This window comes from Heteronotia binoei, chromosome 15 (genome assembly GCF_032191835.1).
Source record: "Heteronotia binoei isolate CCM8104 ecotype False Entrance Well chromosome 15, APGP_CSIRO_Hbin_v1, whole genome shotgun sequence".
NCBI classification, from domain to species: Eukaryota; Metazoa; Chordata; class Lepidosauria; order Squamata; family Gekkonidae; genus Heteronotia; species Heteronotia binoei.
The window spans coordinates 2,554,575-2,580,347 of NC_083237.1; the positions used below are offsets into that span (position 1 = coordinate 2,554,575).

Genomic DNA, 25,773 nt, shown 5'->3' on the forward strand with positions numbered 1-25,773 from the left:
CTCTTTGGAGTGGAGGGCGGGATATAAATCCAATATCTTCTTCTTTCTTTCTTTTATTTTTATTTCATTCGATTTTTAGCCCGCTCTTCCCATAAAACAAATCAACAATAAAAATAAAAGGCCAATTTAAAATATTTAACATCTACCAGTGCAGAGTGACGATAGAGACTAAAATGGCAGGTTCTGCCTCCCAGACATGGCCTCTTGTCCAGGTCCAACAGATCTTATAGCCCTGGGATGGAATGAAGAGGGGGAGGCCGGTAACAAGTGACATCCACCTGCCTCAGCTGAAAGCCTGGCAAAAGATCCCACAGGCCCCAGATCTCCAGGGAACTCATTCCACCAGGCAGGGGCCAGTGCTGAAAAGGCCCCGGCCCTCGTCGTGGCCACATGGACGTCTCTGGGGCCGGGTATTGCCAAAAGTTGTTGGGTCACTGATCATAAAGACCTACAGGGCTCATACAGGGAGAGGGTAGAGAGCAGCCCAAAAGTTTGGTTGAGCTTTGTTCGTGTATCTCAGCCAATCAGAGGCTAGAGCAGTAAAACTGGGTAGCATTTTCAAGTGGACAGAGAGGGCATGGAAGTCCCTCTCTTAGTTACGTTGAAAGAGCTCATGGGACTGACTGCCCTTTTGGTATCTGTCAGCAAGACCAAGAGACTGACCAAGAGAGAGATCTTGGGGTCGTGGTAGATAACTCACTGAAAATGTCGAGTCAGTGTGCGGTTACAATAAAAAAGGCCAACGCCATGCTGGGAATTGAAAACAAATCAGCCAGTATCATAATGCCCCTGTATAAATTGATGGTGCAGTCTCATTTGGAGTACTGTGTGCAGTTCTGGTCACTGCACCTCAAAAAGAATATTATAGCATTGGAAAAAGTGCAGAAAAGGGCAACTAGAATGATTCAAGGTTTGGAACACTTTTCCTATGAAGAAAGGTTAAAACGCTTGGGGCTCTTTCGCTTGGAGAAACGTCAACTGCAGGGTGACATGAAAGAGGTTTACAAGATTATGCATGGGATGGAGAAAGTAAAGAAAGAAGTCCTTTTCTCCCTTTCTCACAATACAAGAACTCGTGGGCATTCAATGAAATTGCTGAGCAGTCAGGTTAAAACGGAGAAAAGGAAGTTCTTCTTCACCCAAAGGGTGATTAACATGTGGAATTCACTGCCACAGGAGGTGGTGGTGGCCACAAGCATGGCCACCTTCAAGAGGGGTGTAGATAAAAATATGGAACACAGGTCCATCAGTGGCTATTAGCCACAGCGTGTATATATATGTGTGTGTGTGTGTATATATGTGTGTATGTGGGAACAACCTCAGCTAGAGACCCTGGAGAGCCGCAGCCAGTCTGAGTAGACAAGACTGACTTTGATGGACCGAGGGTTTGATTCAGTAGAAGGCAGCTTCATGGGGAGGGACGTTGGCTCAGGGATAGAGCATCTGCTTGGTAAGCAGAAGGTCCCAGGTTCAATCCCCAGCATCTCCAACTAAAAAGGGTCCAGGCAAGTAGGCGTGGAAAACCTCAGCTTGAGACCCTGGAGAGCCGCTGCCAGTCCGAGTAGACAGTAGTGAGTTTGATGGACCGAGGGGTGTCTGATTCAGTATAAAGCAGCTTCATCTGTTCATATTAGAGGAGGGGCGGTGGCTCAGTGGTAGAGCATCTATTGGTAAGCAGAAGGTCCCAGGTTCAATCTCCAGCATCTCCAACTCAAAAGAGTCCAGGCAAAAAGGCGTGAAAAACCTCAGCTGGAGACCCTGGAGAGCCGCTGCCAGTCTGAGTAGACAATACTGAGTTTGATGGACCAAGGGGGGGGTCTGATTCAGTAGAAGGCAGCTTCGTATGTTCATATGTCCCCCACTTCCAATTTCCCTGCAGACCTCTCCGAGACGGGGAACTGTTTGAAATTGCCATTCAGAAGATGGTAGATCGCTGGTCGGGCTCCATTGAAGCAGGTGAGTTGGGGAGACACAGGCTTGTTTGTTTAGAACGCTTCTGTGTGGGCGTTTCCTTGAGTGGAGTGCTTTCGATCTGCATTCTCCCTTCAGGGCATTTGAGGTGGCCGCAGACTCGAAAAGACGGTTGGAGCCCTTGGATCTGTTTTGCTAACAGCAGGGCTTTTCACCCGGCAAAAAAAAGGGGGTGCTGTTAGCAGGCCAGTCCATCCCAGGGCGCTGAACCCATTTTCACAACAGCACTGTGGTTTGAGAAGCTAGACTGGAGTAACACCTTAGAGGCCAGCAAGAATTTTGAGCCGTAAGAGGCAGAGCTCCCTTCGTCAGAGACAAAGTTCCTGACTCTGGAAATCTGGTTAGTCTCTTAAGATGCTCCTGGTCTCGAATCCAGCTCTTCTGCTGCAGACCAACATGGCTGCCCTCTGGATCCATCTATCTGTCTGTCTGTCTGTCTTTGAGAGCCAGTTTGGTGCAGTGGTTAAGTGTGCGGATTCTTATCTGAGAAAACCCAGTTTGATTCCCCACTCCTCCACTTGCAGCTGCTGGAATGGCCTTGGGTCAGCCGTAGCTCTGGCAGAGGTTGTCCTTGAAAGGGCAGCTTCTGGGAGAGCCCTCTCCAGCCCCACCTACCTCACAGGGTGTCTGTTGTCAGGGAGGAAGGTAAAGGAGATTGTGAGAGCCAGTTTGGTGCGGTGGTTAAGCGTGTGGACTCTTATCTGGGAGAACCGGGTTTGATTCCCCACTCCTCCACTCACAGTTGCTGGAATGGCCTTGGCTCAGCCAAAGCTCTCGTAAGAGTTGTCCTTGAAAGGGATCAGGCCCACCCACCTCACAGGGTGTCTGTTGTGGCGGGGATGGTAAACCAGGTTTGATTCCCCACTCCTCCACTTGCAGCTGCTGGAATGGCCTTGGCTCAGCCACAGCTCTCGCAGGAGTTGTCCTTGAAAGGGCAGCTGCTTGTAAGAGCTCTCTCATTCCCACCTACTTCATAGGGTCTCTGTTGTCGGGGGGAGGGGGAAGGTAAAGGAGATTGTGACCACTCTGAGACTGAGATTCAGAGTATAGGGTGGGATATAAATCCAATATCATCATCATCATTATCTGTCCATCCATCTTCTTCTGTCTGTCTGTCTATCCTCCTATCTAAAAAGCAACACATATCAAAGTTGCCATATGTTGTTACGAAGTGGAGTAAGGAAACACAGAAACCAGTCCCTCCACAACAGAGAATATGGAGTCAAATATAAAATGCAAAACCGCCATGAAATCAGCAACGTGCTAAAGAATATAAAAAGTTTTCTGCCAGGCGCCTGAAACTGGTGCCAGAAAAAACTCTTTGGGAAGAGATACAACCACCTCTGGAACAGCCACCTAATTGTCAGAGGAAAAAGGAAAGGTCCCCTGTGCAAGCACCAGTCGTTTCCGACTCTGGGGTGACGTTGCTTTCACAACGTTTTCACGGCATACTTTTTTACGGGGTGGTCTGCCATTGCCTCACCCAGTCCTCTACGCTTTCCCCCCAGCAAGCTGGGAACTCATTTCACCGACCTTGAAAGGATGGAAGGCTGAGTCAACCTCGAGCCAGCTACCTGAAAACCCAGCTTCTGCCAGGGATCGAACTCAGGTTGTGAGCAGGGCTTAGGACTGCAGCTTCAACCCTCTGCGCCACAGGGCTTGTCTGTCAGAAGAATACTCCAAACAGGCATTCGAAGCAACAGCACTGCTGACCGTCAGGGCAGCTTTCCCCAGCAGACTCGAAAGGAAATCTCCAGGGGCTTTCATGGCCCCTGAGGCAGACCAAGTGTCCAGGTCTGGGGGACAGCAGACAATTTTCACAGTCTCGGAACTGATGGAAAAAGCCCTCTTGGCTGTTGCTGACATCAGAGGGTGGGACCCTAGGAGGCATCTGCCCTGGTACAGTAATAGTCTGGCTACTGATGAGCAAGGTTCCCTCTAAGCTGAGTTAGCGTGAGCTAGCTCACAGTTTTTTAGCCTCCAGGTCACACATTTTTGTCTCCACTCAGGAAAAATGGCCCCAGAGCACACTCATTGATGCAGGAGCTCACAACTTTAGTGCCAGAACATAACAACATAAGAGAAGTCATGTTGGATCAGGCCAGTGGCCCCTCCAGTCCAACACTCTGTGTCACCTAAGAACATAAGAGAAGCCCTGTTGGATCAGGCCGGTGGCCCCTCCAGTCCAACACTCTGTCACATAAGAACATAAGAGAAGCCCTGTTGGATCAGGCCAATGGCCCATCCAGTCCAACACTCTGTGTCATATAAGAACATAAGAGAAGCCATGTTGGATCAGGCCAGTGGCCCCTCCAGTCCAACACTCTGAGTCACATAAGAACAGAAGAGAAGCCCTGTTGGATCAGGCCAGTGCCCCTCCAGTCCAACACTCTGTGTCACATAAGAACATAAGAGAAGCCCTGTTGGATCAGGCCAGTGGCCCCTCCAGTCCAGCACTCTGTGTCACATAAGAACATAAGAGAAGTCCTGTTGGATCAGGCCAAAGGCCCCTCCAGTCCAGCACTCTGTGTCACATAAGAACATAAGAGAAGCCATGTTGGATCAGGCCAGTGGCCCATCCAGTCCAACACTCTATGTCACATAAGAGAAGCCATGTTGGATCAGGCCAATGGCCCATCTAGTCCAACACTGTGTCACAGAAGAACATAAGAGAAGCCAGATCCTGAAGCGCTCCCCAAAAAGACGGCTTCTTTCTGTGGCAAGGCTCTTGGTTCCTCCTCCTTCCTCATCCCCTTCCTTGTCCCTGTCAGGTGTGACCGCCATCCGTCCAGAGGACCTGGAGTTCCCCAACACCATGACGGACATTGACTATGACACGTGGATGCTGAGGTGAGTAGAAGGGAGGAGTGCAAAACAAGCCAAGCTCGTCAGCTGGGGGGTGGGGGTGGCGAAGACAGGCAGAAAAGGACTCATCTTAAACACTTAAGAGAGGGGCTTATGGTGTAGCCCCCTCCCCCCACCTGGAGTTCTAGAACTTCTGTTTGCATTTCCCCCCCATCCCCTGCAGATGTATTTTGTTTTGTTTCAACATGTTTTAACCTTGCTCTTGCCGCTAAGATACTTTTGGGATTTTTGGTTTTGTTTTGTTTTTAATGCCCCATAACCCACAAAGCACTCTTTGCAAATAAGGAACCTCCCCCTCCGGAAATACAGAACTGATCACAGCAGCCTGTGTCACATAAGAACATGAGAGAAGCCCTGTTGGATCAGGCAGTGGCCCATTCAGTCCAACACTCTGTGTCACATAAGAACATAAGAGAAGTCATATTCGATCAGGCCAATGGCCCCTCCAGTCCAACACTCTGTGTCACATAAGAACATAAGAGAAGTCATATTGGATCAGGCCAATGGCCCATCCAGTCCAACACTCTGTGTCACATAAGAACATAAGAGAAGTCATGTTGGATCAGGCCAATGGCCCCTCCAGTCCAACACTCTGTGTCACATAAGAACATGAGAGAAGCCATGTTGGATCAGGCCAATGGCCCCTCCAGTCCAACACTCTGTGTCACATAAGAACATGAGAGAAGCCATGTTGGATCAGGCCAATGGCCCCTCCAGTCCAACACTCTGTGTCACATAAGAACATAAGAGAAGCCATGTTGGATCAGGCCAGTGGCCCATCCAGTCCAACACTCTATGTCACATAAGAGAAGCCATGTTGGATCAGGCCAATGGCCCATCCAGTCCAACACTCTGTGTCACATAAGAACATAAGAGGAGCCCTGTTGGATCAGGCCAGTGGCCCCTCCAGTCCAACACTCTGTGTCACATAAGAACATAAGAGAAGCCATGTTGGATCAGGCCAGTGGCCCATCCAGTCCAACACTCTATGTCACGTAAGAGAAGCCATGTTGGATCAGGCCAATGGCCCATCCAGTCCAACAATCTGTGCCACATAAGAACATAAGAGAAGCCATGTTGGATCAGGCCAGTGGCCCATCCAGTCCAACACTCTATGTCATATAAGAGAAGCCATGTTGGATCAGGCCAATGGCCCATCCAGTCCAACAATCTGTCACATAAGAACATAAGAGAAGCCATGTTGGATCAGGCCAGTGGCCCATCCAGTCCAACACTCTATGTCACATAAGAGAAGCCATGTTGGATCAGGCCAATGGCCCATCCAGTCCAACAATCTGTCACAGAAGAACATAAGAGAAGCCATGTTGGATCAGGCCAAAGGCCCATCCAGTCCATCCAAAGGTGGGACGGTGGCTCAGTGGTAGAGCATCTGCTTGGTAAGCAGAAGGTCCCAGGTTCAATCCCTGGCATCTCCAAAAAAGGGTCCAGGCAAAAAGGTGTGAAAAACCTCAGCTGGAGACCCTGGAGAGCAACTGCCAGTCTGAGTAGACAAGACTGACTGATGGACCAAGGAGGGTCTGATTCAGTATAAGGCAGCTTCATATGTTCAACCAGGCCTCAAAGTAGTAGGCCCCGTTAAAAAGCCTGGGAGAATAGCAAAGGGAGGGGTCTCGTGGAGCTGTTCCACCGGCAGAGGTTCTCGCCTTCGGCAAGAGGTGTGTTAGAAGATACTCCTCCCATTAGCAAAGAAAAGCTTCTGCTAACCAACCAGGGTCACAGGAAGATAGAGTCAGGTGGGGGCAGCCGTGTTGGTCCAAAGCAACAGAACGAAGCTCCAGTCTAGGGGCACCTCGAAGACCAACCAACTTTTATTTAATGCTCCTGTATAAATCGATGGTGCGGTCTCATTTGGAATACTGTGTGCAATTCTGGTCACTGCACCTCAAAAAGGATTTTATAGCATTGGAAAAAGTGCAGAAAAGGGCAACTAGAATGATCAAAGGGTTGGAACACTTTCCCTATGAAGAAAGGTTGAAACGCTTGGGGCTCTTTAGCTTGGAGAAACGTCAACTGCGGGGTGACATGAGAGGTTTACAAGATTATGAATGGGATGGAGAAAGCAGAGAAAGAAGTACTTTTCTCCCTTTCTCACAGTACAAGAACTCGTGGGCATTCCATGAAATTGCTGAGCAGTCAGGTTAAAACGGATAAAAAGAAGTCCTTCTTCACCCAAAGGGGGATTAACATGTGGAATTCACTGCCACAGGAGGTGGTGGCGGCTACAAACATAGGCAGCTTCAAGAGGGGATTGGATAAAAATATGGAGCAGAGGTCCATCAGTGGCTAATGAAAGCTTGTATCCGGCAACACAATAACAATGACACAAATGTTGTAACAACACAAAAACAATAAATGAAAAATACACATAAACATTTTGGGGGAAGAGAACTTTGATCTGATTCTTCTTCTAAGTTCATCTATCAGTTTCATAAAACTTCTCTTCCATCACCCCTCTCCTTTATTACTACTCTTTCTGCATGCTCAACCAATCGTACATGGGCTGCCAAAGCTCTTTACATCGATTGAACTTTGTTGCAAACAGTTTTGTTGAAAGTCCATTTCAGCTCTTTCCAACATTTTTTTGCACAAATTCTTCCTCCTTAGGTATTTGTGGTGTCTTCCAGTACCTAGCCGTAGTTGCATGAACCAAAAATCTAGCTTGTGTTTTTGTGTTGTTATAACATTTGTGTCATTGTTATTGTGTTGCTGTCCTTATGTTGTATATTATGTCAAAAATAAAAATATTTAATATTGAGGGGGAGGGAAAGAAAGCTTTAAACTTTGTTGGTCTTCAAGGTACCACGAGCCCCAGAATGTAACTGGAAGATCTATTGATATCGAAAAGGCTCCAATGCAGGGAGCAGGTCAATGAACGCCGGGGCGGTGGCAGCAACAGAGAGGGGTCTGTGATTATGATCTTGCTGTTTGGGCTGCTCCATACATCCATAATGAATTCCTGTCTGTAGAGAGCCAGCATATTGCAGAGAAAGCAAAGCTCCTGCCTTTTACCGGGTGACTTGAAAAGGCCTGGAGCCTCAGAGGAGCCTGTTCCCTGCAGTGAAAGGGATGTGGGGGGCAGAGGGCATGCTGGGAGCAGAAGGGGCTTGTTGTGAGCAGTCATAGGTGGCTGCTGCATCTGCCCCCGTCCTCTAACTCAAAGATGGAGTTGAGGGCTGAGAAGATAATGGAAGAGTCCCTGCGCTGTTGTCATTGTCAGCTCGTAGCGGAATTGGGGGACATTTGCAGGATGGGAAGGCCCCCCTCTGTGCTCACAGGTGTGCTGCTGCATCTTGGGAGGGGCGGTGGCTGCGTGGTAGAGCATCTGCTTGGTAGGCAGAAGGTCCCAGGTTCAATCCCCGGCATCTCCAACTAAAAAGGGTCCAGGCAAGGAGGCGTGAAAAACCTCAGCTGGAGACCCTGGAGAGCCGCTGCCAGTCTGAGTAGACAGTACTGACTTAAGGGGAGGGATGGTGGCTCAGTGGTAGAGCATCTGCTTGGTAAGCAGAAGGTCCCAGGTTCAATCCCCGGCATCTCCAACTAAAAAGGGTCCAGGCGAGCAGGCATGAAAAACCTCAGCTTGAGGCCCTGGAGAGCCACTGCCAGTCTGAGTAGACAAGACTGACTTTGATGTACCGCGGGGGGTCTGTTTCAGTAGAAGGCAGCTTCATAGGTTCATATATGTTCACATATTTAGCACTACGGAGTCACCCTTTAGGGAGGATGGTGGCTGAGTGGTAGAGCATCTGCTCGGTAAGCAAAAGGTCCCAGGTTCAATCCCCGGCATCTCCAACTAAAAAGGATCCAGGCAAGTAGGTGTGAAAAAAACCTCAGCTTGAGACCCTGGAGAGCCGCTGCCAGTCTGAGTAGACAAGACTGACTTTGAGGGACCCAGGGGGGTCTGATTCAGTAGAAGGCAGCTTCATTTTTTCATATGTTTGGGGAGGGCCGGTGGCTCAGTGGTAGAGCATCTGGTTAGTTAGCAGAAAGTCCCAGGTTCAATCCCCGGCATCTCCAGCTATAAAATGGTCCAGGCAAGTAGGCGTGAAAAACCTCAGCCTGAAACCTTGGAGAGCCACTGTCAGTCTGAGTAGACAAGACTGACTTGGATGGACCAAAGAGGGTTCTGACTCAGTAGAAGGCAGCTTCATACGTTCACATCTCGCATCTCTTTCCTTCCGTTCCAGCGGCACCGCCATCATGCAAGACGGCAACACCATGCGCAACAATTACGGCTGCGACTTGGACTCGCTGACCACGGGGTCCCGCATCGGCATGATGCGCACAGCCAAGGGCGACCTGCACTACTTCATCAATGGTGTCGACCAGGGTGTGGCCTGCTCAGGGCTGCCTCCAGGGAAGGGTGAGAACCTGGGCACGAGTGTGTGCATGTGAGGGGGTGTGCTTTGACTGGCAGAGCCTGTGGATCAGAACGTCTCTTTGGTTTATCCTGCAGCATCGAAGGACCTAAATATTTATGAGTTTATAAAATTATGTACAGCTGTGGAGAGAACCAACAAAGAGCTTTCTTTCCCTCTCCTGAAATCCTTTCGCTTGGGGGCCTCCTGCGAAGCCAACGGGCAGCAGATTCAGGATGGACAAAAGGAAATGCTGCTTTACGTGACAAATGGTTAAAAAGTGGAATTTGCCGTAGAGGATGTAGTGATGGCTGCAGGCACAGATGGCTTTAGAAGAGGATTAGGTAGATTCGTGGAAGACAGGTCTATGAGGGACTGCTAGCCGTGGTGACTAAAAGCAATCAACCTCTGAATCCCAGTGCCAGGAGGCAACGTCAGAGGAAGGCCTCAGCCTCTGTGTTGGCCCTCCGGAGGAACTGGTTGGTCCCTGTGTGGGGGCAGGATGCTGGACTGGATGACCCTCACTGGTCTGATCCTTCAGGGCTCTTCCAATGTTCTTCTGAGGGGAAGGCCTTGGCCTCTCTGCCCTGTTGCTGGCCTTGAGAAGGAACTGGTTGGCCACTTTGTGAGGCAGGAGGTTCAACTAGATGGACCCTCCCTGGTCTGATCCTTCAGGGCTCTTCCAATGTTCTTCTCAGGGGAAGGCCTCAGCCTCTCTGCCCTGTTGCTGGCCTTGAGAAGGAACTGGTTGGCCACTGTGTGAGGCGGGAGGTTCAACTAGATGGACCCTCCCTGGTCTGATCCTTCAGGGCTCTTCCAATGTTCTTCTCAGGGGAAGGCCTTGGCCTCTCTGCATCCCGTTCACAGTTTTACAAACCTGATCATATCCCCCGCTTAGTCGTCTCTTTTCTAAACTGAGAGGTCCCAGACTCTTCAGCCTTTCGCAATCACCTCAGAGTTTGCCTTTTTCACTGCTGCAGCGCACACGGCTGACGCTTTGATTGAGCTCTCTGCTACAAGCCCGAGAGCTTTTTCTCTCTCTCCATCTCAGCAAGTTGAGACCCGGTGAGCCTAGACTTGAAGTTGGGGGGGTGGGGGTTGTCCCAATGTTCTCGGGCGTGGAATTCTGCACAGGGAATAGGGTTGCCCTGTACAAAATGGTACACAAACTTACTTGGATAATAAACCATTAGAGACGATGGTCTAGACCGCTGTGCATGCTGTTGGCAGGATCCTGTTATGTCATTTTTCTGCATCACTTAATTTGTCGTGTAAATAGTAGCGCTGAGCTTCAGGTTTTTTTCTGGTGGTTGCAGACTTCTAAAATCCAGGACTTTTTTTGTAGCAGGAACTTTTGCATATTAGGCCACACCCCCTGAGGTAGCCAATCTTCCTGGAGCTTACAGCAGGCCCTGTACGAAGAGCCCTGTAAGCTCTTGGAGGATTGGCTGACATCAGGGGGCGTGGCCCAATACGCAAATGCAGGGCTTCTTTTGTAGCAGGAACTCCTTTGAGGCCACACCCCCCCTGATGTAGCCAATCCTCCTGGAGCTTAAAGTAGACCCTGTACCAAGAGCCCTGTAAGCTCTTGGAGAGGATTGGCTACGTCAGGGGGTGTGTGTGGCTTGATATGCAAAGGAGTTCCTGCTACAAAAAAAAAAAAGCCCCGCTAAAATCCTAATGCATTTTTTGAGCGTCCCGCTTTGAATGTCCCAGTCGTACCAGCTCGCTCTGCATAATCTGCTTCTTGTCCCTGTGAGAAAGGTGGCCTGTAAATTCTGTAAATGAAGAAGTCATTTTTTTTTTTGAGAGATGCTTCCGGGGGGGGGGGGGGTGGAGGGTGGGGGGGAGGTCAGCACCGAAGAGCCTCTGCGCTGGCGACTGTGCGGACTCTCGGGGAAGGGAGAGAGACTCCCCTCGGCTGCCGGTCTCCTGCCTCTCGTGCTAACGCGGACTTATCCCCTTTTCCCTCCCCCCGTGCGATGCAGAGGTCTACGCTGTGATAGACTTGTATGGCCAGTGTGTCCAGGTGTCCATCACCAGCGCCACCGGACCCATGGACAACAGCCTGTCCACCAGCAACATCACTGAGAAATCTTTCCCCATCCATTCGCCAGGTGGGAAACCCTGAGCCGGCTGCGTCCCCCCCCCTCCCCCAGCGCATCTGTCTCCCCGCGGCTCTGGGGAAGTGAGGGGGGGGGTCAAGCTTTCCTGGCTTCCAGGGGTGGGGCTGACTCACAGACTCTGCTGTGTTCTCTTCTAGTGCCCGGGGTGGCCCACCGTTTCCACACCAGCTGCGGCAAGAACGTGGCCTTCCAGGACGACGGGTGTCGGGCCGTGCGCGTGGCCGGGTACTGCCACGGCATCGTCTTTAGCATGAAGGAGCTGAAGACGGAGGAGGTGTTTGAGGTGAGGGCGCCTGCACGGGAGAGAGGCGCTGACGGGAGCACAAGGGGGGAGAAGCGACGGGGTCCCTGCTTAGACAGGCGTCGCGGGATCTGCTGATCTACGCCGAAGGTCTTGTCCCCCATTGTGGCGGAACCGGCCCGATTGTGCCTTCAGACCCGGTCCCGTCAGCTCCCTATTGAGTCGCCAACTCCTGGAGGGAGCTATTTCTCCTCCTGCCCCTTGGGCGCGCTGCCACCACCTGCTCAGTCCCGGGGTTCAGATTGAGAGGAACAGGACTCCCAATCCCCCTCTCCAGCTATGAGGCCAGGCCTCAAGGTCCTCTGCCACCCTGCACTTGGGTTTCACAGAGACCTCAGCGCTTCTTTGGGGCACCCCTGGAGGATTGGCACCTTATCCAACTGCATGCCTTCCCCCTTCCCCGGGGCCCCCTTCTCCACCCAGCGTGGTCTAAAGCGGTTTGGGGATCTATGTGGTACAGAGTTTGACTGCCAGCATTTTAAACAGTAAAAATATATTTATTTAAAAAGGGAAAAGGATAGGGAAAGAAAAACAAAACAAAAACAGTTGCGTTTAAAAAGTTAGCACAGCACAGCACAGCACACGCACAGCAAACAGCCTGACAAACAAAATGTGTTATAAACGCGTCCTGCTGGCCCTGATCTAAACTTGCCCTGTCTTGTGAATTACTTACTTAGTCTGCCTGCCTGGGCCCTCCCAGGCAGGAGCCTCCATTGCTCACCACATGCTCGCTCGAGCCCCCGTTCAAATCTGGCCTCCAACTGCCCTTCTCTTCCTGCTAACACACATGCAAAGAACAAAAGCACTTCCTGCCTCTCTAGGAGACTTTCCCCCTAGAGTTGTTGGTTTGGCTCTGGAAGGGAGGGGGGGTTTGGAGGGAGGCTACAAAGCCTGCTGAGGGATTTACTGACCCCTGCCAAATGAAGCACCACCACTGACTAAAATGGCGTTTCTCACACCCATCATTCCGGAAGCTTCACAAAGCAGAGTGGGAGACTGACAGCAGAAGCTTAGAGCAGTAGAGAAATGGGCGGACTTCTGAGTTAGAGCTGCCCTGGAGGGGTTTCAAGGCAAGAGACGTGGTTTGCCATTGCCTGCCTCTGCGTAGGGACCCTGGACTTCCTTGCTGGTCTCCCATCCAAGTACCGACCAGGGCCGACTCTGCTTCGTTTCTGAGATCAGGTTAGCCGGGGCCACCCAGGTCAAGGCAATACATAAATTAAAAAGGTCGTCCCCTGTGCAAGCACCGGTCGTTCCCGACTCTGGGGTGACGTTGCTTTCACGTTTTCACGGCAGACTTTCGACGGGGTGGTTGGTTTGCCATTGTCTTGTTTTTAAAGAGCCGTGTCTTATCAGCTTTTAGTTAGTGGACGTGGATCGTTCCCCACCAGTCACTTCTCGCAGCATTCCCTACCCGTCACTTCTCTCTTCTGGGGTTTATCAATCATATCTTATTTATTTCAGTTTAAACCAGCACAGGAAAGCAGCCGCTGCAGTTAAACACCTGCCCCGCCCCCAGCTGAGGCTGGTTTGTTTGTTTTCCAGTTTGGTGTAGTGGTGAAGGATGTGGACCTTTATCAAAGATCTCAGGTTTTCACGGCTGGCAACATCATTAGGGTTTGTAGAATCTTTCGGGGTCAAGTGCCGTGTTCTACTGGAGAAAGTTTCTCCAGCAGAACACGGCACTTGAGCCCGAAAGATTCTACAGACCCTAATTATGTGGACCTTTATCTGGGAGAACCGGGTTTGATTCCCCACTCCTCCACGTGCACCTGCTGGAATAGTCTTGGGTCAGCCATAGCTCTCTTATCTGGGAGAACCGGGTTTGATTCCCCACTCCTCCACTTGCAGCTGCTGGAATGGTCTTGGGTCAGCCAGAGCTCTCTTATCTGAGAGAACCGGGTTTGATTCCCCACTCCTCCACTTGCACCTGCTGGAATGGCCTTGGGTCAGCCAGAGCTCTCTTATCTGGGAGAACCGGGTTTGATTCCCCACTCCTCCACTTGCAGCTGCTGGAATGGCCTTGGGTCAGCCATAGTTCTCTTATCTGGGAGAACCGGGTTTGATTCCCCACTCCTCCACTTGCAGCTTTTGGAATGGCCTTGGGTCAGCCGGAGCTCTCTTATCTGGGAGAACTGGGTTTGATTCCCCACTCCTCCACTTGCAGCTGCTGGAATGGCCTTGGGTCAGCCAGAGCTCTCTTATCTGGGAGAACCGGGTTTGATTCCCCACTCCTTCACTTGCAGCTGCTGGAATGGCCTTGGGTCAGCCATAGCTCTCTTATCTGGGAGAACCGGGTTTGATTCCCCACTCCTCCACTTGCAGCTGCTGGAATGGCCCTGGGTCAGCCAGAGCTCTCTTATCTGGGAGAACCGGGTTTGATTCCCCACTCCTCCACTTGCAGCTGCTGGAATGGCCTTGGGTCAGCCAGAGCTCTCTTATCTGGGAGAACCGGGTTTGATTCCCCACTCCTCCACTTGCACCTGCTGGAATGGCCTTGGGTCAGCCATAGCTCTCCTAGGAGTTGTCCTTGAAAGGGCAGCATCTGTAAGAGCTCTCTCAGCCCCACCCACCTCACAGGGTGTCTGTTGTGTGGGAGGAAGGGAAAGGAAATTGTATGCTACTTTGAGACACTGGGATTCAGAGTGAAGGGTGGGGTCCAATATCATCATCGTCTTCTTTTACCAATAAATGTGTCCTGTATAAATGGGGGAAACAGCAGTTGGGGAACAGTATCGGCAGCATTGAACGGCAGTGTGTGTGTGTTTAAATATCCATAAAAGTGCCTACAAGTGAGAAAACCGATGGATTTCATCTCAATGGTGATGCGATCGAGGTTGTAGTTAAAAGCTTTGGTGAATAGAAATGTCCTGGTCTGGTACCGCATTGATAGCAAAGTCGGTGGCAGGTGACCTTCGAGGGGACGGGTGTCCCATGTAGACGGGGCCACTACTGACAAGGCCCCGCACCCCATGATGACCTCGACCCCTGTGTCCATAAGCATTGACCCTCCCTCCCACCGTCCTTCTAGGTGAAAATCGACGAACTGGACGAGAAGTGGTCCGGCTCCGTTCACATGGGGCTGACCACCTTCCTGCCGTTGGATGCCCCTTACGCAGTCACTGGGCTGCCCTCCTCCGTCCTCGAGCTCCGCTCCAAGGTGACGTGGCTGGTGACGGGCACTGAGGTGCGGCGCAACGGCATCCTGCAGAAGCAGAACTACGGGTGCTCGCTGGAGCGCCTTGGGGTGAGTGTGACAGGGAAGGCCTCTGGGACTCGGCTGGAGAGGTTTGCAGAAAGGGGAACAGAGGAGAGGTGGTGAAGGTTGTAGGTTTGCAAAAAGGGGAACAGAGGAGAGGTGGTGAAGGTTGTAGGTTTGCAAAAAGGGGGACAGAGGAGAGGTGGTGAAGGTTGTAGGTTTGCAAAGAAGTTTGTAAGTTGTAGGTTTGCAAGTTCTCATGGCGACGGTGGGCCTGTCAGAAACTCTCCACCTGGCCTACCTCACAAGGTTGTTGGGAGGATAAAACAGAGGGAGAATGGTGTTCGATCCCAGCTGGGAGGAGGAAAGTGGGATGTCGATGAATGAATGCAGGGCAAATGCAGAAGAGCCCCTCCCTCGGTTCAAGGTGCTGCCGTGTGGGTAGAAATGCTGTCTGGTGGAATGGGGGGGGGGGCAGGGGCTTTGTGTCAGTTGCACCTTAGAGACCAACATGGTTTTGGGGGGGTGAGCTTTCGAGCTCTATGGTGCTGCTGGATGTGAGTATGGCTGTTCCGCTGCAAACCGACATGGCTCTACCTCCTTTGAGTGAGGCGCTGAGGCAGCCTTCGGTGCTCACGGATGTCAAAGAGGTTACGAAAATGGCTGTCTGAAGGTTGTTAGCCAAGTCCCTGCACCCTCCGGGCCCTCTCCTGCGCTGGGGCCTGCTGTAGCCTGGCAGCTGACTCTGCAGTGACTCTGGTTCTTCCGGCAGGTGGGGAGCCGCATAGGCGTGAAGCACTGCACCGACGACACCATGCACATCTTGATCGACGGGGAGGACATGGGGCCTGCAGCGACTGGGGTGGCTAAGGTGAGGGCTGCTTCCCACGCTCATGAAAGGTCCGGTATTCTGCCCCAGGAGATGGGGTCTTTCTCTTGACTGGTGCAGACTTTGGGCATTTGTGAGCCAGTTTGGTGTAGTGGTGAAGTGTGTGGACTCTTACCTGGGAGAGCTGGGTTTGATTCCACATTCCTCCACCTGCAGCTGCTGGAATGGTCTTGGGTCAGTCATAGCTCTTGCAGGAGGTGTCCTTGAAAGGGTACCTTCTTGGGAGAGTCCTCTCAGCCCCACCCACCTCACAGGATGTCTGTTGTGGAGGAGGAAGGAAAAGGAGATTGTAGGCTGCTCTGAGACTGATTCAGAGAGAAGGGCGGGGTATAAATCTGTGCTCTTCTCCTCCACTTGCAGCTGCTGGAATGGCCTTGGGTCAGCCATAGCTCTTGCAGGAGTTGTCCTTGAAAAGACAGCTGCTGTGAGAGCCCTCTCAGCCCCGCCCACCTCACAGGGTGTCTGTTGTGTGGGAAGAAGATGGAGACTGTGAGCCGCTCTGAGACTCTGATTCAGAGAGGAGGGTGGGGTATAAATCTACGGTCTTCTCCTCCTCCTCCTCCACTTGCAGCTGCTGGAATGGCCTTGGGTCTGCCATAGCTCTCACAGGAGTTGTTCTTGAAAGGGCCGCTGCTGTGAGAGCCCTCTCAGCCCCGCCCACCTCACAGGGTGTCTGTTGTGGGGGAGGAAGGAAAGGAGATTGTGAGCCACTCTGAGACTCTGATACAGAGAGGAGGGCGGGGTATAAATCTACGGTCTTCTTCTTCATCCTATAGTGCTGGGTCCCTGATCTTTTTGAGCCTGGGGGCATCTTTGGCACGGTGGGCACAGCCACAGAATGGCTGCTGCAACTTCCCTTTGGTCACTCAGAGGAGACCTTTCTGATTTGGTGCCGGCTGCTGCCAAAGCAACATTTTAGAAAATCTGCACAGCCAATCAAATCTCCAGTGGCCAATCCCCACCTGGCTCTGCCTGCTTTCCAAATGCACTTGGTGAGCGCCAGGAAAGGTGTCGCCAAGTGAAGGTGAGGGGTCTGGAGACCAAGTCCTGTGAGGAAAGGTTGAAGGAGCTGGGGATGTTTAGCCTGGAGAGGAGGCGGCTGAGAGGTGTTGGATCACCATCTTCAAGTCCTTGAAGGGCTGTCATCTAGAGCAGGGGTGGCCAACAGTAGCTCTCCAGATTTTTTTGCCTACAACTCCCATCAGCCCCAGGCATTGGCCATGCTAGCTGGGGCTGATTGGAGTTGTAAGCAAAAAACATCTGGAGAGCCGCTGTTGGCCACCCCTGATCTAGAGGACAGTGCGGAATTGTTTTCTGTGGCCCCAGAAGGTAGGACCAGAACCAAGGGGTTGAAATTAAATCAAAAGAGTTTCTGGCTCAACATTAGGAAGAACTTCCTGACTGTTAGAGCGGTTCCTCCATGGAACAGGCTTCCTCCTTGGGAGGTGGTGGGCTCTCCTTCCTTGGAGGTTTTTAAACAGAGGCTGAATGGCCCTCTGACAGCAATGAAGATCCTGTGAATTTAGGGGGAGGGGTTTGTGAGTTTAGAGCGGTTCGTCAGTGGAACAGGCTCCCTCAGGAGGTGGTGTGCTCTCCTTCCTTGGAGGTTTTTCAAGAGAGGCTAGATGGCCATCTGACAGCGATGAAGATCCTGTGAATTTAGGGGGAGGGATTTGTGAGTTTCCTGCATTGTGCAGGGGGTTGGACTAGATCACCCTGGAGGTCCCTTCCAACTCTAGGATTCTATGACTCTGATAAAGCAGCTCCTCAGTGGAACAGGCTCCCTCAGGAGGTGGTGGGCTCTCCTTCCTTGGAGGTTTTTCAGCAGAGGCTGGATGGCCATCTGACAGCAATGAAGATCCTGTGAATTTAGGGGGAGGTCTTTGTGAGTTCCCTGCATTGTGCAGGGGGTTGGACTAGATGACCCTGGAGGTCTCTTCCAACTCTGTGATTCTATTATTCTAAGTTCCCACAGGCTTCCTTGGGAGGTGGTGGGCTCTCCTTGAACATATGAACATATGAAGCTGCCTTATACCGAATCAGACCCTTGGTCCATCAAAGTCAGTATTGTCTTCTCAGACCGGCAGCGGCTCTCCAGGGTCTCAAGCTGAGGTTTTTCACACCTATTTGCCTGGACCCTTTTTTGGAGATGCCGGGGATTGAACCTGGGACCTTCTGCTTCCCAAGCAGATGCTCTACCACTGAGCCACCGTCCCTCCACCGTCCCTCCTTCCTTGGAGGTTTTTCAACAGAGGCTAGAGGGCCATCTGACAGCAATGAAGATCCTGTGAATTTAGGGGGAGGTGTTTGTGAGTTTCCTGCATTGTGCACGGGGTTGGACTAGATGACCCTGGAGGTCTCTTCCAACTCTATAATTCTATTATTCTAAGTTCCCACAGGCTTCCTCGGGAGGTGGTGGGCTCTCCTTCCTTGGAGGTTTCTAAACAGAGGCTGGATGGCCATCTGACAGCAATGAGGATCCTGTGAATTTAGGGGGAGGGGTTTGTGAGTTTCCTGCATTGTGCAGGGGGTTGGACTAGATGACCCTGGGGATCCCTTCCAGCTCTATGATCCTAAGTGCCCCTGGGTGCCATGTTGGAGACCCCTGGTCTAGCGTAATGGTCTTGTGTTGTGGATCCTGTTGGTTTCATTCTCTTTCGGCTTCCCCCTGGGAGCTCTAGGCAGATGCTGAGGTACCAAGAAGGCAAGTGCAGCTAGTGCCTTTAGGCTTTTGTCCCAGGTGATGTGGAGGCCGAGCAGAGGGGGGGAGAGGGGAAGGCACCGCTTTGGTGGTGTTTGGGCAGGAGCCCGCAGCATAGCGGGCAACAAGGGAAAGATTTGGGGGGGGGGGGGAAGGTGTGTGTGAGCGAAGGAGATCTTCCCATCTGCCTCTCTGGCTCCAGAACGTCTACGTGGTGCTGGACCTCTACGGCCGGGTCACGTCGGTCTCCATCGTGAGCTCCAGCACCCTGGAAGAGGCGGACGGCACCAAACCCCCCTCGGTCACGTCAGAGCCCTTCAGCGAAGAGGAGGAGGAGGAGGAAGCCATGCCCGTAAGTGCTCAAATGAACAGCATCTGGGGGAAGAGTCAGGGGTGACGTTTTTGGGTCGGGAGTCCTGTCTTCCTTCTCCCCCCACTCCCGTTTACGGTGCGCAGATGGGGTGGGGAAAGCTGGTGGTCCCAGCGTCTGCCTCCTTCTCTCTGAACCCTGAGAGACCCTCTCCGGAAGAGGCTGTTTGCGGGACAACCCATGTGGTCGCTGCCGAGAGAGGTCCCCTTCCTCTTGCGGTGCCACAACTCTGCAGTGCCCGCCTGGGAAGGTCCTCTTTCCTCACTCTTCATGTCCTACACAGAGGTTGACAGGATTATGCACGGGATAGAGAAGGCAGAGAAAGAAGTCCTTTTCTCCCTTTCTCGCGATACGAGAACTTGTGGGCACTCCGTGAAATTGCTGAGCAGTCGGGTGTCAGACCCAGAGGCAAGGAAAAGACAAGTATAGTTCAAGATCTTTACTCCAGCATCGTAGGCAGATACAGGCGTTGTCGGAACTGGCTCTCCTGCCGGTTCCTTGCTCTTATAAACCTTTGCCCTGACCGTTACAATTCAAGCCGAGCGCGCCAAGCTAAGCGGAGATTTTTGCGCGGGTTCACTGTTATTCTGTCATCACCCCAGGTGCTCTTATCGCCCCTCAGTTCCCTTGACCTTGGTTGCGTAGTAACTAGCCAGTTCTCAGACATGCCATCCTCCCTCCAGATAAGCAGCAAAATGCTTCAAAGCCAGCATAGCAAAGCACAAGCGTTAGCATTGTATAACATTATTATGCATTGTATAGCATTATTGTGTTGTAAGCCGCCCTGAGACACCTAGGTGAGAAGGGCGGGGTATAAATCTTAATATAAATAAATAAATAAATAAATAAATAAATAAATAAATAAATAAATATTCAGGTATATATGGCAAGAGGAACAAAGATGGAGTGACTCTTGACATCGGGTTAGAACGGATACAAGGAAGTCCTTCTTCACCCAAAGGGTGATTAACACAGGGAATTCACTGCCACAGGAGGTGGTGGCGGCTACAAGCATAGCCAGCTTCAAGAGGGGATTGGATAAAAATATGGAGCAGAGGTTTGGTGTAGTGGTTAAGTGTGCAGACTCTTATCTGGGAGAACCGGGTTTGATTCCCCACTCCTCCACTTGCACCTGCTAGCATGGCCTTGGGTCAGCCATAGCCCTGGCAGAGGTTGTCCTTGAAAGGGCAGCTGCTGTGAGAGCCCTCTCCAGCCCCACCCACCTCACAGGGTGTCTGTTGTGGGGGAGGAAGGTAAAGGAGATTGTGAGCCGCTCTGAGACTCTTCGGAGTGGAGGGCGGGATATAAATCCAATATCTTCTTCTTCTTCTTCTTCCATCAGTGGCTATTAGCCACAGCATATCTTTGGAACTCTCTGTCTGGGGCAATGATGCTCTGTATTCTTGGTGCTTGGGGGGGCACAGTGGGAGGGCTTCTAGTGTCCTGGCCCCACTGATAGACCTTCTGATGGCACCTGGGGGTTTTTGGCCACTGTGTGACCCAGAGTGTTGGACTGGATGGGCCATTGGCCTTATCCAACATGACTCCTCTTCTGTTCTTCTGCCTGGGGAAGTGATGCTCTGTCATCTTGATGCTTGGGGAGGGGCCACAACAGTGGGAGGGCTTCTAGTGTCCTGGCCCCACTGATGGACCTCCTGATGGCCCCTGGGTTTTTTGGCCACTGTGTGACACAGAGTGTTGGCCTGGATGGGCCAGTGGCCTGATCCCACATGGCTTCTCTTCTGTTCTTCTGTCTCAGGCAGTGATGCTTTGTCGTCTTGATGCTTTGGGGGAGGGGCACAACAGTGGGAGGGCTTCTAGTGTCCTGGCCCCACTGATGGACCTCCTGTTGGCACCTGGGGTTTCTTGGTCCCTGTGTGGCACAGAGTGTTGGACTGGATAGGCCATTGGCCTGATCCAACATGGCTTCTCTTATGTTCTTCTGCCTGGGGCACTGATGCTCTGTCGTCTTGATGCTTTGGCGGGGGGCCGCAACCGTGGGAGGGCTTCTAGTGTCCATTGTTGGGGTTTTCAGGTGGATAAGCTTCTAAATAGCCCTGCCCTGGATGGTCAGCTCTGAGGAGCTAAGCAGGGTCAGCCCTGGGTCCTTCTTGGCCGGGAGACCACCAAGGAAGTCCAGGGTCGCTACGCAGAGGCAGGCAAGGGCCAGCCACCTCTGAACCTCTCTCGCTGGGCAAACTCTGCAGGGTCACCCTAAGCAGGCCTTGACTGGACATCCCTTCCCTCCTCCGAGGCTTCTAAATGTGCTGCTTTGGGGTTCCTAACAGGAGGGAAGGATAGAGTAGCAAAATAGTCAATAAAGATGTCAAAGCTTTCCTTGAAAACGGAGAAGGTTTGTTGGGCAGAGTCTGGAGAAGCAGTGAAGCCAGACATCCAGAAAGACCAGAAGAGGCCGGCCGCCTTCTTCCTCTCCACCTGAAAGCTCCAACCCCCCTCCTTGTTCTCCCTCCCTCCCTCTCTCTGGCAGTGTGAGAACGAGGTCCCTCCGGTGACGTCCTCCATGCAGTTCCTCGAGAACCACGGCAAGAACATTCTGCTGTCCAGCGGCAACCTGACAGCCACTCGCGTCTCCAGCTACAACCAGGGCATTGTGGTGGTCGCCCAGCCCCTCCCTCCGCAGCAGCTCTTTCAGGTGGGTCAGGCAGGAGTGCGGGGTGGGGGCGTCCCTTTTTGGGCAAGCAGCCCTCCCCGCCGTCCACTTCTCTTCCTGTCCTGGAGGGAGGGTCCAGCTGCTCGATCGCCATCTTCAAGTACTTGAACGGCTGTCCTATAGAGCAGGGGTGGCCAATGGTAGCTCAACAGATGTGTTCTTTGCCTACAACTCCCATCAGCCCCAGCCAGCATGGCCGATGGCTGGGGCTGATGGGAGTTGTAGGCAAAAAAAACATCTGGAGAGCAACCGTTGGGCACCCCTGATATAGAGGATGGTTGGAATTGTTTTCTGTGGCCCCGGAAGGTAGGACCAGAACCAAAAGGTTGGAATTAAATCAGAAGAGCTTCCAGCTCAACATTAGGAAGAACTTCGTGACCGATAGAGCAGTTCCTCAGTGGAACAGGCTTCCTCCTTGGGAGGTGGTGGGTTCTCCTTCCTTGGAGGTTTTTCAACAGAGGCTAGATGGCCATCTGACAGCAATGAGGATCCTGTGAATTTAGGGGGAGGGGTTTGTGAGTTTCCTGCATTGTGCAGGGCGTTGGACAAGATGACCCTAGAGATCCCTTCCAACTCTAGGATTCTATGATTCTTCAGGAGGTGGTGGGCTGTCCTTCCTTGGAGGTTTTTCAACAGAGGCTAGATGGCCATCTGACAGCAATGAGGGGCCTGTGAATTTAGGGGGAGGTGTCTGTGAGTTTCCTGCATTGTGCAGGGGGTTGGACTAGATGGCCCTGGAGGTCCCTTCCAACTCTAGGATTCTATGATTCTATGCTCTCCCATTTCAGAGGATTATTGAATTCATTTCTGCCCTGTCTTCCCCCCCCCCCCCACCTCCCAAGCAGCCAACCTCCTTCTCTTCTCCATTTTATCCTCACAAGAACTCTGAGAGGTAGGCCAGGCTGAAAGAAAGTGACTGACCCAAGGACTCCCTGCAAGCTTCCATGGCACAAAGTGGGAATTTGAATCTGAGTCTTCCAAATCCTAGCCTGATACTTTTAGCCACTGCACCACACTGGAGAGTAATCAAACCCTCGGCCTGGAGCTGCTGTTTGCATTTTTTGCAGTCAGATAAGGCTGGGAGGAATCATAGAATCCTAGAGTTGGAAGGGACCTCCATGGTCATCGAGTCCAACCCCCTGCACAAGGCAGGAAACTCACAAACACCTCCCCCTAAATTCACAGGCCCCTCATTGCTGTCAGATGGCCATCTAGCCTCTGCTTAAAAACCTCCAAGGAAGGAGAGCCCACCACCTCCCAAGGAGGAAGCCTGTTCCACTGAGGAATCGCTCTAATGGTCAGGAAGTTAGAATCATAGGATCCTAGAGTTGGAAGGGACTTCTAGGGTCATCTAGTCCAGCCCCCTTCACAATGCAGGAAACTCACAAACCCCTCCCCCTAAATTCACAGGCTCCTCATTGCTGTCAGATGGCCATCTAGCCTCTGCTTAAAAACCTCCAAGGAAGGAGAGCCCACCACCTCTTGAGGAAGCCAGAAGGAAGGAAGTAATCCTAGAGTTGGAAGGGACTTCTAGGGTCATCTAGTCCAACCCCCTTCACAATGCAGGAAACTCACAAACCCCTCCCCCTAAATTCACAGGCTCCTCATTGCTGTCAGATGGCCATCTAGCCTCTTCTTAAAAACCTCCAAGGAAGGAGAGCCCACCACCTCCCAAGGAGGAAGCCTGTTCCACTGAGAAATCGCTCTAATGGTCAGGAAGTTAGAATCATAGAATGCTAGAGTTGGAAGGGACTTCTAGGGTCATCTAGTCCAACCCCCTTCACAGTGCAGGAAACTCACAAACCCCTCCCCCTAAATTCACAGGCTCCTCATTGCTGTCAGATGGCCATCTAGCCTCTTCTTAAAAACCTCCAAGGAAGGAGAGCCCACCACCTCTCGAGGAAGCCAGAAGGAAGGAAGTAATCCTAGAGTTGGAAGGGACTTCTAGGGTCATCTAGTCCAACCCCCTTCACAATGCAGGAAACTCACAAACCCCTCCCCCTAAATTCACAGGCTCCTCATTGCTGTCAGATGGCCATCTAGCCTCTTCTTAAAAACCTCCAAGGAAGGAGAGCCCACCACCTCCCAAGGAGGAAGCCTGTTCCACTGAGAAATCGCTCTAATGGTCAGGAAGTTAGAATCATAGAATGCTAGAGTTGGAAGGGACTTCTAGGGTCATCTAGTCCAACCCCCTTCACAGTGCAGGAAACTCACAAACCCCTCCCCCTAAATTCACAGGCTCCTCATTGCTGTCAGATGGCCATCTAGCCTCTGCTTAAAAACCTCCAAGGAAGGAGAGCCCACCACCTCCCGAGGAAGCTGGAAGGAAGGAATCATAGAGTTGGAAGGGACCTCCAGGGCCATCTAGTCCAACCCCCTGCACAATGCAGGAAACTCACAAACCCCTCCCCCTCAATTCACAGGATCCTCATTGCTGTCAGATGGCCATCTAGCCTCTGCTTAAAAACCTCCAAGGAAGGAGAGCCCACCACCTTTCAAGGAAGCCAGAAGGAAGGAAGTAATCCTAGAGTTGGAAGGGACTTCTAGGGTCATCTAGTCCAACCCCCTTCACAATGCAGGAAACTCACAAACCCCTCCCCCTAAATTCACAGGCTCCTCATTGCTGTCAGATGGCCATCTAGCCTCTTCTTAAAAACCTCCAAGGAAGGAGAGCCCACCACCTCCCAAGGAGGAAGCCTGTTCCACTGAGAAATCGCTCTAATGGTCAGGAAGTTAGAATCATAGAATGCTAGAGTTGGAAGGGACTTCTAGGGTCATCTAGTCCAACCCCCTTCACAGTGCAGGAAACTCACAAACCCCTCCCCCTAAATTCACAGGCTCCTCATTGCTGTCAGATGGCCATCTAGCCTCTGCTTAAAAACCTCCAAGGAAGGAGAGCCCACCACCTCCCGAGGAAGCTGGAAGGAAGGAATCATAGAGTTGGAAGGGACCTCCAGGGCCATCTAGTCCAACCCCCTGCACAATGCAGGAAACTCACAAACCCCTCCCCCTCAATTCACAGGATCCTCATTGCTGTCAGATGGCCATCTAGCCTCTGCTTAAAAACCTCCAAGGAAGGAGAGCCCACCACCTTTCAAGGAAGCCAGAAGGAAGGAAGTAATCCTAGAGTTGGAAGGGACTTCTAGGGTCATCTAGTCCAACCCCCTTCACAATGCAGGAAACTCACAAACCCCTCCCCCTAAATTCACAGGCTCCTCATTGCTGTCAGATGGCCATCTAGCCTCTTCTTAAAAACCTCCAAGGAAGGAGAGCCCACCACCTCCCAAGGAGGAAGCCTGTTCCACTGAGAAATCGCTCTAATGGTCAGGAAGTTAGAATCATAGAATGCTAGAGTTGGAAGGGACTTCTAGGGTCATCTAGTCCAACCCCCTTCACAGTGCAGGAAACTCACAAACCCCTCCCCCTAAATTCACAGGCTCCTCATTGCTGTCAGATGGCCATCTAGCCTCTGCTTAAAAACCTCCAAGGAAGGAGAGCCCACCACCTCCCGAGGAAGCTGGAAGGAAGGAATCATAGAGTTGGAAGGGACCTCCAGGGCCATCTAGTCCAACCCCCTGCACAATGCAGGAAACTCACAAACCCCTCCCCCTCAATTCACAGGATCCTCATTGCTGTCAGATGGCCATCTAGCCTCTGCTTAAAAACCTCCAAGGAAGGAGAGCCCACCACCTTTCAAGGAAGCCAGAAGGAAGGAAGTAATCGTAGAGTCGGAAGGGACCTCTAGGGTCATCTAGTCCAACTCCCTGCACAAGGCAGGAAGCTCACAGTCTCTCTCCCATTTTATTGTTGTCTTGCATGGCGCTTCCAGTGCTGTCCCATGCAGGTGATTAATCGGGCTGATGCACGCCCCTCCGCAGGTGACCCTTTGATCCTGCCATTGCAAAAAGTCAGCGTCTCCCATGGGATCTCAGGGCCTCCTCTCTAGAAGGGCAGGGATGTCAGAGCAAAATGGCCGGATGTGATTCCGTGTAAGGCTGCAGCAGTTAGTGCCGCATTTAAGGAAGTCTTTAAATCTGTGCGGGGGGGGGCAGGTGTGCATTGGTGGGGGTGGCACATGCTGGGGCTTCCCCTTACGGTGCCAGAAGAACTCACTGCTCGTGCCCTGTCTGGTTGCCCATTAGTTTCAGATCGATTCTCTGAACCCGCAGTGGACTTCGTCGCTCTCTCTGGGGGTCATTGGCAGCTCTCCCGAGCGGCTCAATTTCCCCGCCACGGCCTGCTCCCTGAAGCGCTCCACGTGGCTGCTGCAGCGTGACTCCGTCTTCCACAACTCCCTCAAGGTG

General features: G+C 52.0%; 1 protein-coding gene across 3 annotated transcripts in view; it reads left to right on the top strand.

Moving 5' to 3' along the window:
• The window catches only part of NEURL4 (neuralized E3 ubiquitin protein ligase 4), a 64,875-nt gene that overhangs the window by 20,686 nt on the left and 18,416 nt on the right, over nucleotides 1–25,773 (top strand). For all 3 annotated transcript variants that reach the window (XM_060255347.1, XM_060255348.1, XM_060255349.1), the window contains 10 exons: nucleotides 1,880–1,956; nucleotides 4,743–4,821; nucleotides 9,042–9,217; nucleotides 11,201–11,329; nucleotides 11,476–11,621; nucleotides 14,671–14,886; nucleotides 15,611–15,709; nucleotides 18,631–18,780; nucleotides 21,287–21,451; nucleotides 25,612–25,770. In XM_060255347.1, the coding sequence (XP_060111330.1) occupies nucleotides 1,880–1,956; nucleotides 4,743–4,821; nucleotides 9,042–9,217; nucleotides 11,201–11,329; nucleotides 11,476–11,621; nucleotides 14,671–14,886; nucleotides 15,611–15,709; nucleotides 18,631–18,780; nucleotides 21,287–21,451; nucleotides 25,612–25,770 (1,396 nt within the window). The remainder of the gene's footprint in view (nucleotides 1–1,879; nucleotides 1,957–4,742; nucleotides 4,822–9,041; nucleotides 9,218–11,200; nucleotides 11,330–11,475; nucleotides 11,622–14,670; nucleotides 14,887–15,610; nucleotides 15,710–18,630; nucleotides 18,781–21,286; nucleotides 21,452–25,611; nucleotides 25,771–25,773) is intronic.